Source organism: Etheostoma cragini, chromosome 3 (genome assembly GCF_013103735.1).
Source record: "Etheostoma cragini isolate CJK2018 chromosome 3, CSU_Ecrag_1.0, whole genome shotgun sequence".
In the NCBI taxonomy this organism is placed as follows: Eukaryota; Metazoa; Chordata; class Actinopteri; order Perciformes; family Percidae; genus Etheostoma; species Etheostoma cragini.
The window spans coordinates 27,820,243-27,838,374 of NC_048409.1; the positions used below are offsets into that span (position 1 = coordinate 27,820,243).

Here is an 18,132-nt window from a genome sequence, read left to right on the forward strand (position 1 = left end):
GAAGCTGTCCTTTAAGTCGGGTTATGCTCGAACAGAACAACCTTTTGAGACCATGTTGACCGACCTTGTCAGAAATCAACAGTGTTTAGTTGTTCTGAACAGCCACACCTGACGCCGGAGTGAAAAGCCATCCATCATAGAGAGCGGAGGGTGAGATATTGTGTAAATACGGGAATAAATGGCCCTCAAACCCTGGTTACTCGTGATGGGCCGACCGATTCTTTTCACAGAATCGGTTTCTTTGAGAAACTGGTTCTCAAGTTCTCAGTTTGGGTTTTAAAATCAAAACATTAAAATGTGTACCAGTGGGGAAATTACAATGTACACTCTTTTTTGTTAGTAATGACTGCACACTGGCCTGACATACACACACACACACACACACACACTCATGCTCAGGACCTATTCATGCTCATATGGAGAGATGTCAGAGTGAGTGGGCCGCCAGTGCTGGACCAGCACCCTGAGTGGATGGGGGGGTACGGTCCCTTGCTCAAGAGCACATGGCAGTGCCAAGGAGGTGAAGTGGCATCTCTCCAGCATCTAACTTACACCCCGTACCCAACCCAGCTCCCTACGGACTGAGACCCTGCCACCCCCACTGGTTCTCTTAAATGCATGATCAGTCATCATGTAGAAGTTTGCCTTATTAAAGATAAAATATACATTTTAAAGCACTCATTGAGCATCCCACCTGTCAATAAATGGTACAGAAATGTCACTGGCCAACGATCTGTCGTTCTTTCAGAAGGGCAAGTAGCAGACGTTGTGTTTCGAGAGAACGGTTTCTGTGGTTCTATTCATGTTAAGTGATAGCCGGGCAGTGTTAAATCCGTGGATGTGGGGAGGGGCCCAGAACAGAAGGCCTACATATGTACAGGGTTCAGAGGTTTTGCCGCGCCCCTGAACCCACTCTTCTAAAAGAGCCTCTCTCATTAAGAGGCATTGTGAAGATTGGAACAAGCAGCTGACGTGTGTTCCTCATTAAAAGGTTAAGTTAGAGAACCCATTGAAGAGAGACATCACGTAATGATACCATCTTCAGCGTTTGACATTTATCTTCCGTCTGCTCTGTCTGATGGCTACCTGCCTCCTACAGTTTCGTTTCTTTCTCGGCTCACAAACACCCACATGTAACAGCCCACCTAACCTCAAATAACTGCCTGAACCTCAGCTCAGCCTAGAGAGCAGGACCGCTACTACACAGAAATACGGATCAGACGACTATTAATTTGACCTCAAGTGGGGGACGATTCAAAGGCACCGTCTAGATTCTGTTAGTGTGAAATACGTGCACATCGTGCGGATCTACTGGACATGCACGTAGAAGATACTCGGCCTCGTTGGAGTCATGGTCTGCAAGCAAAACGAGACAAGACAGAGAAGTGGGCTAAAGCATATGCAACTTCTTCACTTTTAATTTGATTCAGTCATCCTCATGAACTTCTTTCAGAGTTAAAAATAAAAAAAGTAAATGAGGATTATGAGGATTGCAACCTAAAGACAACAGGGCAATGTAAAAGGACCAATATTTCTGGAATAAATAAAGAATTATTAATATTATGTACAGTATATGATATATAGTATTGTGTAGTATGATATAGGCCTATATAATATGTAGGTTGCTTACATATCTGTATCTATATGACAGTAAGCTATATATTTGACAGATATTTACACGTAAACAGTCTGTTTATCATTCTAAAATACATTATTTAATTGAAAGGTGGATGCTTGGTGTTACAGGGTTATTGATCCTGACACTATGGACTGGTGTTAAGAGTTCATCCTAGTGACAGCCTGTGCAAAGAAACGGTTCCTGTGTCTTGTCAATAAAACTATTTGGAGATAGACAAATAACTGGTTTGAAAATACATATATATTGCACAGACAGCAATCAAACTAAGTCCATTTAACAGCAGCTATATTGTCCTTTGGGATCTAGAAATCGGTCACAAATGGACCAAACAGCTTTGTATGACCACTCTGACCTGGACTCAAAGTCCCAGTACAGCGCCTTGAGAAGGTTTACACACCGAGGCTAAAGGTGATTAAAAAGAGGAATAAAATAAAAAGTCTCTTGGAAATTGATCTTAATGCCTTAATTCAAAAAATTTAGGAAAATCTAACTCAATTTTCTTTGTGAATGTATGATTTAATGTAAATTAAATCAATTTCTATTTATTTTTATTTTTAAAGACCAGTTATTTCATGGATCAGGATACTATGCAACCTGATAAAGTTCCCCTGGCCTGGAATTATACCAACCCTCCATCATCTCCCCTTCACCACACATGGAGATTGGCATGTGTAATCCAATTAGTTTAATAGCTGGTTGTATTTACATTGTGGGATGATCTTATGAAAAGTTCCTTATGCCTGTGTCCATGTTATTTATTTACAATACATTATTCATCCACAAAGAAAATTGTTGTCCTTGAAAGGTTGGATTTTCCTGATTTTTTTAGTTAAAGCATTAAGATCAATTTCCGAAAGACAGTTTTTTTAATCCTCTTTTTAATAAACTTCAGCCTGGGTGTGTAATCTCAAGCCACTGCACATATGTGGCTGTTTGTTGCAGATTTCTCTCCACAACTGTGGTATTTCTCTGCACTGCTGCCACAGGCTGATTATGAGGCCTCATGGTCCTCATGGTCCTCATGGTCCTCATGGTCCTCATGGTCCTCATGGTCCTCATGGGCACAGACATGCAAACGCTTCACCATTCACCTAGGAGTAAAAGTGACACAGGCTTTTGAGGTTTTTGTCTATTTTTTCATTATTTGTGGTCATTTTGTATCTGTATGAAGTCATTTTGGGTGACTCTGGGTGACATCCTGCAGGTGAAGGCCAGGTGGGCCTTTGACACTTTGGGCCCCTGGGCCCGTTCAGAGGCCTGATCCATCCACGTCTGAGACAGACACTCCAAGAGGGATGCTGCGACAGGAGGCACAGGTAGAGGTGCAGCGTTGAATGTGTTCCTACTTCCTACTGAAGCTTAAAATATATAAAAGCTAAAACAAAACAGCAACTATTACATTGGGTGCAATGGTAAATGGTTTGGAAACAGACATTTACTACTTTGGCTAGAGGAGCTCTATTGGTGCGGCAGCGCCACCTCGCGCCCGGTCCCGTCCACCACAACTGTCGTGTGTTTTCCGGTTCGTCTGTGCGTCGCTATTTCCGGTCCGACCCTTTTCTCCCTCCGCCCCGGTACCTTTTCAACTCTGCGGCCCACGTGCGGTTTTAATTCGGGTTTTCCTTAAATAGTTTTCTGTAAAAGTTTGGACCAAATGTCGGTGTCTTTCGAACAGATGAGGGCGAACGTGGGGAAACTCCTGCGAGGAATCGACAGGTTTGGATGAAGTTTTTAACGAATCAGTAACCAGGCGAAACAAGCTAACGCTAGTTTAGCCTGTTGGCTAATGTTGTTAAGCTAGCGTTTGTTGAGATGTCAATGTGAGCCCATTTAAAGGCGCTTAGAGCTATGTTGTTGTTACTTTTGCCAGTCTGATGTCAATGTGAACACTGCATGGTCTATACATACACATATCGAAGTAAAATCACATTATAAGTGAAAGAGCAGATTTGAACAGCTGCTAACGTTAGCTAGCTGTGCTCGAGTGACGTACCAACATTTCCCCCGTTAAACCATTTGAATGAGTGGTAGAAGAAGTCAAATTGTACATAATAATAAACAGTAAAATTACTCTTTGTGCAGTAAAATGTTCCCAGTCAGTGTTTCCTGTTGTATTCGATTTTTCTGGATTAATATGTGTGTTGCATTTTACTGCTGTAGATGTTTAAGGTTGTGCTCTTTTTAACTCTTTTTTTATGGTTGGGTAGTTTTAATCTGCAGCAATGCATCATATTCTATAAGATCAACATCTGTTTGTAGCATCGCGGTCCCGTGAGAACCACGAATCTCTAAAATGTTTTCATGGTGTCAGAAAAACTAAGTAAAGTTATCTTCTAATTTGGGGTGGCAGTAGCCACTGTAGGGAGATTGGTTGGGAACCGGAGGGTTGTAGGTTCAAGTCCCCACAGAAGAACTGGCCCAGGGGGTGCCAATGTGCTCTGGAGCAAGGCACCAAGCTGCTTGGCTCGCCTTTCAATGGGCAGTCCACTCACTCTGACATCTCTCTATTAGTGCATGTATGGGGACTGAGCATGTGTGTGTAATTCAGGCCTGTGTGAATCAAAAACAGAGTTAAAACATTGTAATTTCCCGTTGCGAGATGAATAAATTAATAATTTAGATGAGCTGTGTGACTGATGTACTTGTGCTGCTGTAACACCATAATTTCCCATTTTTTTGGTATCTATCTACCTATCAATATTAATAGATGAAGATGCATCACTCACCCTGACATGTTTGGAGAGCTGCTGTGTGACGCTGACATTAGCTAAAACAAACTGATTGTTGTTGGTAAAGATATGAAGCCAAACTTTTCTCAGGACTGCTGCTTATTAACTTTCATCTTTCCAAAACCGCTAAATTAAAAGGTGTTGTAAATGCCCTCCCTCCCTCCCCCCAGGTACAACCCAGAAAACCTTCCCACGTTGGAGCGCTACGTGGAGACACAAGCTAAAGAAAACGCCTACGACCTGGAGGCCAACCTGGCTGTCCTGAAGCTGTGAGTTCCATCAGCCGCCATCCAAGATTCAAGATTTCTTTATTTGTCGTTCCACAGTACGCTGCAGTACGAAATTACGCCCAAAGTTCACAGCTTAAAAAAATACACAGCACAGAAACAATTAAAAACACTGTAGAAAAGTCTACATATTAGCTAAATGCATGAAAATAAATAAATGTTTAAATGCCTATATGGGTGTACAGAGCCTGTAGAGTGATAAATAGTGAGATAGAGAATGAGGTCAGAACAGATACTAAGGTGCATATTTAAATATGGACTAATGATGTTAGCTGACACAGGACAGCTTGTTTAATCAACCCGTCACTTTGAGAATTATCCGGAGTCTTTCTGTGTGGACGGTTTATGTCGGCAGGATCATTTAAAAGGCAGTCGTGACTAAATTGTGTGTCTGCCCTGTTTCTGATACCGCGGCGTGCCGCCACTACAGAATCAACGTAGAGGAACCACTGCTGTCGCAGGTGCCAACATGGTGTGGGGGTGGGCCCTGTCGGCAGGGCAAATAATTAGTTTTCCACTTACCTTGTTGGTTGCTTTTCCTCGTGTGAATGTGTTTTAGTTGTATAAACAGTGAGGTGGTTTGTGTGTTAGCTGGTTTCTCTTGTTTTTGCAGGTTTGCCGTGATTCTTGTTGACAGAAGCAGGGATTAGAAAAAAGAAATCTAGTAACATTTAACAAGATTAATGTCACGTTCCCACCAAAGAAAGTGCTTCCCGGAGTATGTCGAGCAGTTTGTAAAGACATGGTTCCCTTTGCAGGTACCAGTTCAACCCAGCCTACTTCCAGACTCAGGTGACCTCCCAGATTCTGCTGAAGGCTCTGACCAACCTGCCACACACCGACTTCACGCTCTGCAAGTGTATGATCGACCAAACACACGTATCCTTTTGGTGCTCTTTCACCTATCTCAGGTCATCTGACTGTCAGTCGTTTGTAGCTCCCATTTACTAATTTATGTGCACATGTATTTCAATTTTCTTGCGGGAGTCATCCCAGCAGGATTAATAAAGAGAAGTCTAATTGTACGGCCTCCCTGACAGTCTGTACTCTACGCCGTTGAGCCGTTGGGTCAAACTGACGTGCAAGTTGACACAAAACTGATGATCACAGAGAACTGGTGGTGTTTGGTAGAGATTGATCTTTCTGGAAAAGATACCCAGGCTTTTGTTTCTTTGTGTATTTAAACACATTGAGACTCCTACTTGTAGGATTGTATCTGCATATTATAAAGATATCATTTAGAAATGTTACAAGTAGAAAAACAGTGTAGTCATGTGCTGTCAGTGGAACCCCAGTGGGTCAAAGGACAGGTTGATCCCTGTGTGTAGTAGAGCTGTGCAGCTCCGACCATCCATCACACATCCAATGCAATCAAGAAAAACAGTTATTTCACACATTACATTTGCAAGTACACTTTTTTTTTTTTTTTGGTTCATGTATTCTGAAGGGGAATTCAAATATAGACATGACAGGTTCAGGTGAAATAATATTTGTAGTACATGTGATAAAAGCTATGCAAGTCCCACCTTCTAACCAGTGTATTTTGTGTAGAAGAAGGATGGATGGGTGGGCGAGGGGGGGTGGGGGGCTTAGGCAGGCTCTGTCTTTGTATCGTGGTGCGTTTCCTTGACTACAGTGTCGCAGCAAGAGGAGCGTCCCATCAGGCAGATCCTCTACCTGGGGAACCTGCTGGAGACGTGCCACTTCCAGAGCTTCTGGGTACGAAACACACACACACACACACACACACACACACAGGGTGTCATTGCTGACTAATCCATCATTAAATACCTTTCTTTTGACATCTGTCCTTCTGAGGACGTTTTGTTCTTGTCCTCTTTTCCAACCGTGTGAAAGACTTTGTTCTCTTGGTGTCATTTCATTGTGTCCTCTTCCTCGTCTTCCTCACAGACGAGTCTTGAGGAGAACAGAGAGCTCATCGACGGCATTACTGGTTTCGAGGATTCTGTACGCAAGTGTGAGTATCATCATCTGACTCCCCGTAGTGGACGTTTTGTTCTTCTTCCGTAAATACAACCAGTCTGTGAAAAATAACCGGAAACAAGCCAACGATGCATATTAAACTTGTTGAAAAGTGATCACCATCGTCTGTTGTTTAAATCCTCTTCCTCCTCTTCAGTCATCTGCCATGTAGTGGGCATCACCTACCAGACCATCGAGCACCGGTTACTGGCTGAGATGCTGGGAGACCCGCTGGGTAAGAAGTCTGGAGACCCAGTACACAGGCCTGCTGTGTTTCTTTAGACAACCCAATGACACAGTCACAAACCTGACTGAACCTCCAGCTTCACGCCCGCTGTCTCCCTGTGTTTGTCCAGACACGCAGGTGAAGGTGTGGATGAATAAGTACGGCTGGACGGAGAACGAGGAAGGGCAAATCTTCATCTTCAACCAGGAGGAGAGCGTCAAGCCCAAGAACATCGTGGAGAAGATCGACTTTGAGAGTGAGTGCTGCCGCTCGGACAAAAGAGAAGCGAGGATAACTTCCTTAAATTCAACCAAAATTAGGAGACACACATTACAGTGTGTATCAAACGGCCTCGTGCCGGCTCTTCGGGTGAACCAGTTCTAACGTACTGTATGTAACACCACACTTTATCAGGAAATGAGCCTGACTAGTTGCACTTGTCGTGTTGTTGGGTTTCTGACTCCTCGTGTCTGATTGTTAATGCTGTAAGTTGCTTTCCTCAATTGCATGATTTGCACACAAGTTTTTTTTGCTTAAGGTTGTCTGCACTTCTAGTCTTCTAGAAGTAGCTTATACAGCCACACTTCAATCGATAGATAGATATTTATCTTAAATTATGGTGTTACAGCAGCACACGTACATTAGTCACACAACACAGAATATAAATGAGATACTAGGAAAACTATACATACATACAGTATACATGAAATAATAATAATAGGAATAAAATGTAAGAAAAAATATTTAAATGTATACAGGATGGGAAAACAAAACCTGGAACCTTTTAAATAGTAAGCTAAATGTTTGCTAAAATGTAGATGAACCAGTTGTGCAGGTTGCCCTTCCATTTAAGATCCCTTATATGCAGACATGTAGGGATCTTTTGAAGTGTGGCTGTGTCAGCGTGTTAGCTATGGTAGATGGCGGTCGGCACCCCCCCCCCAGTTTGGACATTGCAGGAAGTACCGACGGGGAAGATAAGCGGTGCACTGCTGTTGTCGGCGGCGGCAGCAGCAGCTTAATGTATTTTACATAAGAAACTTTCAGTTTAAGCGTAAACTATATTTAGCCGTCAGACAAGATTCACAAGTTCTTATATGCTGACTGAAAGGTGAATGACCAACTTACTACCAACATGGCAAGTCTTAAGCAGAGTTTTCTCAAATTCTGGAGGGTTTTCTCTAAATCTAGATTTTTAAATCTGAGGTTACACACACACACACACACACACACACAGGGAGAACATGCAAGTTCAAAATTCTAATTGAGTGTAATGTTTGTTTCTATGTTGACCAGTCGCTTGAAGTTCAAGTCGATATTCTTTCTGTTTTTCATTTTACTGTTTTTGTCTTTTCACAGGTGTATCCAGCATCATGGCCACATCTCAGTGATGCGCGCGCGCGCGCACACACACACACACACACACTCACACTCACACTCACACTCACTAAGCACGACAGATTCAACCAGGTCATTTGGATTCATAATAACTCTTTTCTCAATAAAAGTAATTTATCATTTACAGCCTGTGTGTGCGGTGTCTGCTCTGTAAACATTCGTCAGGGTTTTGGTTATGAAGCCAAATAAAAACCTTTAAGTCGCTGCGTAGACTTTAAGTTAGGTGTTGAACTATTGCCTAAGTGTTAGCTGTTGAACTATTGCCTAAGTGCTCAGAAGTTTGCCGTTAAATGAATTAAAAACCTTTTGATGTTAAAGTCCATTTTACGAAAGGCTTTTGGTAACCCTGGTTAGAATGAATACTCAAAGTACAAATCCTGCATTTAAAGCTTCCCTTTGACTTTGGTGGTCTATCCCGTGATTACAGCCAACTGAAGAGCCTTTTCCAGGTGTGAAGGAGAACCTACGGTGGCCTTCAGGTAACGTAAAACGCCTAAAGACCCTCTAGATCCAGTGTTTGATTTGTCCATTCTGGGTTACTGTAGAAACATGGCATAAGCAGGGCCTCAATCCGTGCGCCCGGGTTGCTCAGTCGGGTGCCCATATGTAGAGGGTCACTCCTCGACGCAGTGGGCCGGGTTCGGCTCCGACCTGCGGCCCTTTGCTGCATGTCATCCCCCCTTTCATTTTGTCAGCTGTCCTAATCAAAATAAGGCAGAAAATAGCCAAAAATATAAATCTTTAAAGACAAAAACTGTCCTAGAAGTTAACGTTTTAAAACATCAACATCAAAATTTGAAGTTCCAAAAGTAAAAGTACTCTTGGCACATTTCAGAATACTCTATCTGGGTTCTAATGATTGATCCATGAATGTTTATCGCTGTAATGCTTCTGCATGAGTTATTTTTTGGTATATCGTGTATTTATCTGAATCTGCAAATTAACTTGTAACTAAAGTTATCCAAAAAAAAAAGTAAGTATAAGTATACCTTAAGTAGACTACTGTAGTTATTTTCCAAAGGTAACAGAGACTTATTTAGCTTTTTAGCTCCGTGTTGTAATTTTTGGGACAATTCAAAGAAATAACATGATATATATATCTATATATATAGATATATATATAGATATATAGATATAGATATAATGGGTAGATACGTGTTCTGTTGTTTAAAATATATATATATTTTAAATAAAAGCAGAGGTTACCGTCTACGTTTACGTTCAGTTACGCGTTCTGATTGGACCTCCGTTTGCCTGTAGACAACCAATGAGAAACGTAGGATTCGCAGAGCGCAGACAACCAATCACACGCCGACATTCAAAGCTGAACCTGCCGCTGAAATCAACGGAGCTGTCCGGTGATGTAGTCTACGGTATTTCTGGTAAGTCCGAACGAAGTAATTATTTATAACAGTCACAGCTTATATTTTTTACTAAGCCCGAAATAATGTATTCATCAAGTACAAGTACTAGTTTTTATTTTTTTAATTGTTTGGGAAAGCTTATGGTATCGATTAAAGCTATAGCTAAAGCTAAGTTACCTAGCTAACAGTCCAGTTGACAGGTAGCTAGCTAGCATTAGCTAACGTTCAACTTACCGCTGAGTCATTTTAAATAATACTTTCAATTATATTTATTGTGTATCTTCCATAGAATACTTTTAATAGAGCACACCGGTTACGTTAACCTGCTACCGGTAGTTAAATGTCAGTTCCTTGGTCAAATCTCCGTCTTCGGCCTAGTTAACGTTACTCAGAGGCCTTTTAAATTAGGTTAGCTGTTATTTGTTAGCTAAACACTAACGTTACGACAATATTTATATCAGTATTTCAATATTAAAAAAATATCAATATTCTTATCATTATTGCCGTTACAATAACGTTACCGTTACTAACTTGTCATGAGAGACAAAGCTTCGTCCGCATAGTTTTTAAGTAAGTAAGTAAGTAAAATGTATTTGTATAGCACTTTTCTCAGATGAAGATCACAAAGTGCTTCACAACAAATGAAGCGTTTAACAACTCTCATAAATACAATACATCACAAAAAACAAAAGAATAACACGTACACATAAGACCAGCCTAACCACCCTACAATCTAGTTAAAAGCCTCTTTAAAAAGCAGAGTTTTCAACTGAGTTTTAAAGTTTACCACACAATCTAAGCAGCGCATGGAAGGAGGCAAAGCGTTCCACAACCCGGGTGCAACGACTTGAAATGAGCGGTCCCCCCTAGTTTTAAAATGTGAAAGGGGGGCAACTAATAGTCTCTGGCCTGTTGATCTCAGACTACGTGAGGATGTACGCAGCGGAATCAGGTCTGAGATGTATGGGGGTGCCTGTCCTTGTAGGGCTCTAAAAGTTAGGACCGACATTTTAAAGTGCATTCTAAATATCACTGGTAACCAATGAAGTGAAGCTAAAACTGGAGTAATATGTGCCCTTTTACTCATGTGGGTAAAAAGCCTTTTATTAATTAATTCCATAACCAACAGTGGGAAAAATCATGTTGTTGAATAAAGTTGTTGTTAAACTTGGATAGTGGCCCAGGACGAAGTCTACTGGACTGTAAATACTGTAAATGTTGCCTTCAGGTGGCTGTAAAGACACCAGCGTTAAAGAATCTCTCATTACTGTACTGGAAAAAAACGTGGCCTTAAAACCCACCTTTTTAGGAGAGCTTTTGACTGGTTTCTTGCCCTTTTCCTTATGGTTTATTTTATCTTATTATTTTCATGCTCTCCATTTGTTTTATTTTAGCACTTACCTGTGTTTATCATGTAGCACTTTGAGATTTGGGCAAATATAAAGTGCATTACAAATTAAATTTATTATTGTTATTATTATTATTATTATTATTATTATTATGATTATTGTCATGACAGAAAAAGCTTCACTCAGCCTAGCTGTCATTACTGTACTTAACTACTGGTTCAGAAATCATGTACAATAAAGTTATTGTTGCTGAAGGTATTTCAGTTATTGTAGCTGTCACAAAAGCATTAACCTTTTACATACTACTAACATAATTCATGTTTCTGTTCATGCTATAACAGCATGTGCCATCTCAGGAATGCATTTCATGAAATATTCATGTCTGATAGACATGTTTTACTGGCGACTTTTGGGGAAAAGGATATTTATCTGATTTTGAGTGTAATATGACATACAAACGTTTCCAGTGGTCAGAGGGAAATGGGCTGAATAGAGGATAAAATGTCAACTTCCGAAGTTATCTGAACTCGGCCTGTACAATTTGGGGAAATATTGGAATTAATATCACTATACTCTGTGATGACTTCTTCCTCACGGAGTGTAGTGTTTACTGCACACATGAACCATGACAAAACTAGGTGTGCTTCCCGTGTCTTCCCACTCTTGTGATTACCTGACGTTTTCCACCTGGTTCCCTGTCCTCTCGTCACCTGTCCTCTCATGACCTCATTACCTCGTGTATATAATGTCTGTCCTTCCCTTGTCCCTTGTCTCTTGTCAGATCCTTTTGTCCCCCCTGGTTGTCCTGCCTGAGACGACGTTGTGTTGTGCTGTACATCTTGTCGCAGTGTTCTTGGTATTTTTCCTATTCCCTTGGACTTTTTCCCCTGTGAGTTATTCCCTGCCTTTGTTCCCAGTTTTGTGCCTCTTATCCCCTGTTCCTTTTGTTGTTGAGTTTTGGGATTTTTGGACTTTCTGTTGGATCCCTGGTTCTTTGGACTGTGTTTTGTGTTAATAAAGCTTTTTTGAAGCTCTCCCCTGCTCCGCATTTTGGTCCTCCTTCCACAAACACCACAGAAGAGATTTGCTATGATGTCAAATGTCTAATTATCTTGATTTCTTCTCCTTCCTCTTCACCAGTGGTAGACTGAATATACTCAAAAACTAGTACCATTTTGAGTTATTGCATCTTAGTATTTTAATTTTCCTCCCAATACAGTACTTTTCAAAGTGACATTGTCCTTTTTTTACTACATTACCGCTTTGGTTATTAGCTACACCAAGATTAAGAATTTTATTGTCAACTTTTAACTTAATTGCCAACTATTTTTATAATCGATTAATTGATTTGAGTAATTTTTAAATAGAGCTCTCTGATTGAATTTCTTTGAGTTTTGGACAAAACAAGGTTTTGGATTTTGGGAAACACTGATCCACATTTTTCACCATGCTTTGACATTTTTATAGATCAAACAACTAATCGATTAATCGAGAGAAAAAATCGATAGATTAATCGTCTATGAAAATAATTGTTAGTTGCAACCCTACTAAAGTCAAACCCATGTCCCGCAGAAGAACTTACAACATCTCATCCCTTTGTTAATAATAATAACTAACTTTGCGTTATTGCAATGCCAAACAGCAGCGACTGTAATTCAACATGTTTAACTGTAACACCTGACACTTCATTTGGTCTATTAATGCATTTTGATTCAATAGTTAAACTTTTTTCTGAAAAACCTGTGATTCTTCATTTTTAAAATTATGGCTATAGAGACAAAGAATCAGAATATCAGCTAATTATAATTATGGAGAAGTTGAACAATTTCAATGAAAAACATTTTATTGTGTTGTAATTTGTATTAATTGTATTAATATAGTGAAGGTTACACTTTCAATATGTGAAAACAAAGTGACTCAAATGACACCCTTTGGATTGAAACCCTTGGCAGGGAACCCGCTGTAGATCTCGTGTCCTCTGTTTGGGTCTGCAGTCAAAACACAAAACACAAGACATTTATCCTCTAAGTTCTCTTGCCTCATTGTGGACTCAACTTCCAGAACATTATCTGGGGACCAAGACTGCGACTCCTTGGCCTTCTTGGCGGGTTTCTCTGGCCGATTCCCTGAATTGTGGCTCCGGATCTGAGTGAGACAGAGGGCAAGTCAACACTGTCAAACTCACGTGTAGAAAGTAGCACATGTAAAGTTAAAGTTAATGGACAGTTTGGGGCGATTTTCAAACGTATCTCTGTCTTTGTGAATGAAGGTTAAAGTGTTAACAAATGCACGTAGTTCTTTCCAGTGTCCTCTGTGTCTCCGGGGCTCTGCCATCATACACGTAAGAACTACTACAGTGTGACAGCTGCAGAGGCAGCTGGAATGCCGTTCACCAACTTCCCAATTCACTTCTCTTGTAAAATTAGACTTTGACTTCTCTTTATTGATCCTTCGGGATGACTCCCGCAGGAAATTGAAAGTTCCAGCAGCAGTTTCAGCAAGAACAAATAAATAAAAAAATAGATAAAGACAGTATAGAGACAACAAAATACCAATAAAAATAATGACAACAATAACAACATTCGTCAAGTAAACAAAGAAAAGACCATACATTAGTATTAAAGTGTCAGTGTTTAGTCCAGTGTTAAAAATGATTATAAAGTGACCAGTGGTGAATCTAAGTCCAGGTGTGTATGTATGTATGTATTGTATGTTTTGTCCTCTCTGCCCTATTTCCTCCTCCCCCCTAGTGAGGAGTTTGGCAAATTGCATACTAGCTGCGAACGAGAGGATGTTGTGTTGTTTTTATACAGTGTACAGTATGTACTGAACTGATATTCAGCTGTATTGGGCCAGAGAGAGGCCGAGGGAGGCTGCGGCTGTATCGGAGAGGATAGGGACGGCGGCCTTGAGCTGCTGGTGGTGCCTCATGTTGGCTGGGTCCTGCGGCAATCCGGGTTCGAATCCGGCCTGCGGCCATTTGCTGCGTGTCATCCCCCTTTCATGTCTATCTGCTGTCACTTATTAAGAGAAAAGCCCCGAAAGTAATCTTTAAAAAAATCACACACGATAGCCCACGTAATAGCTTTAAATCCTCACTTTGACAGAGGTGTGCCAAAGCTAAACTGGAAAAAGACTAGCAAGAGGTTTTTTGGCTTTTTCAGGCGTATTTTCACATCTACCTCACTGAAATAAGGATGTATTTGGACCAAACTAGAGTCGGGGATTGTTGGAACAGTGGAATGACTAAGACACGTCGCCATACTTTCAACTAAGTCGTCGTTGGCCTTAAAAACGCTAAAACACCCTTGAACTAAACTCTGCAACATGTGGGAGTGCTTGGCTGACACGGAATGGGAAAACCCGTCATTAGAGAACTCCGCAGCACCCCCCACACCCACGCCTACACCTTTCGCGCAGGTGACTTTCTACCTGTCCCGTGTAGCTTCCCCACAGGGCGTGGCGCCTGTGGATTTGTTGTCTTCGCAGTAACATGTTGAAGTCGGAAGCTCACTGAGTTCAGAGTGTTGAGAGGAGCACACAGCAGATTTCTAACATGAGAAGGTCGCAGAGTACTTCGTCTGAAGTGTCCCTCCCTCCCCCGGAGGACGATGTGGACTCCGTCTGCTCCGACGAGCTGTTCGGCTCCCAGTCCCGCCGCTGGCTGGCAGACCTCATGACCCGGGGACCCCCTGCGGAGCGCGGGGACGTCCTCACGACCGGCCGGGACGGGCTCTTCGTGGACTACAACTTCCCTGTGGGAGAGCTGGAGATGCAGCCCGGGGTCAAGTGGAAACGACCAAAGGTAACGCTTTGGTGGATTAAAAGTACTTTTAGGTAACAAGATGCGACCTACAGGTACTTTGTCACGAGCTGACCTTATTTGCATGCAACTGATACACATGCTGATGCTTTGATAGTTAAACAGCATTTATATTAAATGACACAGTAGGCCATGGTGCAACCTAGTATTTTATCTAAAATTGGCTATATTGAGGAAGAACAACATTAAAATGATCTTACATGTATAAAAGTAAAACAGAATAATATATAAATAATAATAAAACACATTGAAAGGAGACACTGTACTTAATGAGTAGACTACTTCTAATTAGGCTAATTTACCTGATAAGGTATGTAGCTACTTTTACTCAAGTAACATAAATGCAGGACTTTTACTTGGAGTATTTCAACTTCAATTTGAGGAGACAAGAAGAACTCAGTTGTGTCATCTGTGCATTAGAATTTCAGAGCAAAAAAAACACAGATATGTGTGTTACTTCAATAAAAGTATTGAAAACATTTGAGTTAAAAGTTGACCCAAAAACAGAAGTTGAGACAACAAAGTGTGTGTGGTATTTCTACCTTTACGCAAGTAAAGGGTCTGAATACTTCTTCACCACTGAGTACAGTTAGACCGTGGTGGAAAGAAACTTAGTACATTAACCCAAGTACTGTACATAAAGCATCCTTTCGCGGTACTTGTACTTTTCCCTAATTTACCATCATGCTACTTACTTACGCAGTACAGTACTTGAGTAGCTTACATAGGCCTAAATGTATATTTTGTTCTAACAGTCTGGATAAGATATGACCCGCTGGTGTAAGTACACAGGCCCTTTGTTGAGTTAATATGTGACATATGTGACATAATGAAAGTAATTAAGGTGACACTAGGTGCATATTAGAAGGCGATTGGCAGTTTTGGTTTCTTTTAGCCCACTGAACTATCCCAGTTATTGTTTGTAAGAGCGGTAACATTGCTGTGGCGACTCCTTCACTCATCTTATTTTCCCTAGTTGCCTTTTTGAGGCTTGTGATCCGTGTTATAAGCACTCGTGGAGATCCTTACACATTTTGTTCAAATATTGCAATATTTATTACCTCCATAAAACAAACAAACAGAAACTTACACGCTTACTAATAAATGATCACACTGTGTACGCTGTGGACACTAAACTGGGTTCTGTCCACCTCGGTCTCTCCAACAAAAGGACTCCCCAAACTGTCTCTAGGAGTTAATAAGGTTGGGAATCATTTGGATTTGAACCATTATGATTCTTCCTTTGGATTCCAGTACTTTTCGATTCTTGATTCTCAATTCTGTCAGCGGTAGAGTTGAAACGGGTCACATGCCTATTTTCCCAGTTGCCTATTTTGCAGTTTTACAGGGCATTTTGAGTGTATGATAAAGCCACAGTAGAGCGCATAGAGCGCATTACTGTGCTCCAGCAAGCGCCTGGTTGCTTAGGAAACCAAAACCTGTGCACATTAAATTGTGTACCAAAATATGCCCATGCTTCAGACTTTAATTCAGGCATTTATTGCACAACTGTGTACTTAATTTATTAAATGTATCTAATTTCTTTTACTTTCCCCAAAACAAACTCCTCAGCAGCACTTTACAATAAAGTAGACTCTAACTGTTAGTAAACCACTATTTAAAGAGTAGTTATTGATTACTTATTTTAAAAAATGAGCAAGTGTTGAATCCTTAATAAGTATTTCCCAGATTATTCCTAATGGAAGACCTTCACTAGATAATGATGAATGAACAGAGAGCAGACTGGGAGATCCTATATTAATAAATCATTAAACATGATCAGTTCATGAATATGTTTGAATTGGTCATACTGACCATTTTCTCTCAACACATTGACTACTAATTAAACCATAGTTACCCCCCCCCCCCCATGAAGTATAACACAATCCAGAGTACTCCTTCCAACAAACAGACGTTTTGCCAAGTTTATGCCACGTTGCTCTGATAGCTGATCCTAAATAATTAGCTGCCGTTCCCTTTGGTGGTGGTGCTGTTCAGACACGTTGTATTTGTCATCGTTTGACTGTCTTCCTCTCCATCCTCTCTCTCATTTCTCCTCTTTTGTCTCCTCCTCCTCTTCCTGCTCCTCACCCTTCCTACTCTGCTGTTTTCAGGAGATATGTCCGTGCCCTCAGTTCGTGGTGGATGGAGCTTCGCGCCTGGACATCCGCCAGGGAAAACTCGGTATGTCGACAGCTGCTGCAGCGTTACACAGTAGCATTAACTGGGGAGTTGTAACAAATCAACGTTGTTTTATTTGTCATATAGATGAGGCCTGAGGTCAGGTCAGGTGACCCTCCACTACATATTTGATCAGGGCTTTGCCTGGTTTCTTTTTGACTAGGGATGGGCAGTATATCAATAATGTGACTCTAGATATCGTCTTACATTTAGTTTTTCTCCTGGTTTCAAAGGCTGCATTTTAAGTGATGTCATTCTCTGAACTTACCAGACTGCCTTTTGCCTTTGCCCACTTACTCATTATATCCATATTACTGATGATTATTTATCAAACTCTCATTGTGTAACAATATCGACATCGATGCATCTGGTAAAGAACAGGATGATATTGGATTTCTCCATATCGTCCAGCTCGATTTCTGTCTTTTCAAAAACATATCATGCGTTATAAACATTAAAAAGACGGCTGCATCTGGAGTAGAAGCAAGGCTTATAAACAGTGTGTGACAATCTGTGTTGAGATGCAGCCCCCCCCCCCTTGTTGATAACCTGACCCACGTCTCCCACCTCCTGTCCTCAGCTGACTGCTGGTTGCTGTCCGCCATCGCGTCTCTCTCCCAGTACCCCTCCCTGCTCAAGCATGTCATGCCTCCAGGACAGAGCTTCCAGGACGGCTACAACGGCTGCTTCGCCTTCAGGGTAAAACACCTGAACGCCTCCTAACACGCTGTCAGGGTCGAATTCTCAGTTAATTATTAGACTGTGTTAATCCTACACAGAGGAAATTCCCTCGTTACAGCAGCTCAAACAATTCACACACACATCACAATAAGACAAATGTTCTCATTTAATAGACAGGGAAAATATACCAAAAGAAAAAGAGTAATAGAGTAAGAGTATTATGTACACTATATACACACCCTTATTATATATGGACAGGTAAAAAATAACACTATGCAGATGAGATAAAGTGGGGATGAATATAAATGGCATGTTGCAGAGTAGGAGGTGACAGAGTAATAAATAAATAAATATGCATAGTGCAGAATATTGTCAAGTAGTGTAGTGTGTAGTGTACATGTTCCAAGGACAATAACACAAAATGATTCTCTCTTTCTTTCCACTTCTCTCTTTTTCATGTTGATAATGTTGA

At 41.0% G+C, this 18,132-nt stretch overlaps 2 protein-coding genes across 3 annotated transcripts in view; both read left to right on the forward strand.

Moving 5' to 3' along the window:
- Window positions 1–3,144: 3,144 nt before the first annotated feature.
- On the forward strand, window positions 3,145–8,388 carry eif3k (eukaryotic translation initiation factor 3, subunit K). 2 transcript variants are annotated; one of them, XM_034867563.1, is made up of 8 exons: window positions 3,145–3,355; window positions 4,539–4,637; window positions 5,414–5,534; window positions 6,297–6,374; window positions 6,567–6,633; window positions 6,796–6,873; window positions 6,995–7,120; window positions 8,224–8,388. In XM_034867563.1, exons 1-8 carry the CDS (start codon window positions 3,294–3,296, stop codon window positions 8,253–8,255), a joined length of 663 nt encoding a protein of 220 aa, XP_034723454.1. In that variant the 5' UTR covers window positions 3,145–3,293; the 3' UTR covers window positions 8,256–8,388. The 2 variants fall into 2 exon arrangements, with proteins under 2 accessions (XP_034723454.1, XP_034723455.1); XM_034867564.1 differs by having other exon boundaries at window positions 6,300–6,374.
- A 5,878-nt stretch (window positions 8,389–14,266) lies between these two features.
- The window catches only part of LOC117942370 (calpain-1 catalytic subunit-like), a 20,048-nt gene continuing 16,182 nt past the window's right edge, over window positions 14,267–18,132 (forward strand). Inside the window, exons 1-3 of the mRNA XM_034867799.1 lie at window positions 14,267–14,780; window positions 16,913–16,982; window positions 17,560–17,699. Of these exons, the coding sequence (XP_034723690.1) occupies window positions 14,532–14,780; window positions 16,913–16,982; window positions 17,560–17,699 (459 nt within the window). The 5' untranslated portion in view covers window positions 14,267–14,531. The remainder of the gene's footprint in view (window positions 14,781–16,912; window positions 16,983–17,559; window positions 17,700–18,132) is intronic.

Excerpts from the sequence above, each read along its gene's own strand:
- eif3k (XM_034867563.1), top strand. The coding sequence starts at position 3,294 with ATGTCGGTGTCTTTCGAACAGATGAGGGCGAACGTGGGGAAACTCCTG. Across the intron at positions 3,356-4,538 it reads CTCCTGCGAGGAATCGACAG|GTACAACCCAGAAAACCTTC; the intron begins GTTTGGATGAAG and ends CCCTCCCCCCAG. Across the intron at positions 5,535-6,296 it reads GTATGATCGACCAAACACAC|CAGCAAGAGGAGCGTCCCAT; the intron begins GTATCCTTTTGG and ends ACTACAGTGTCG.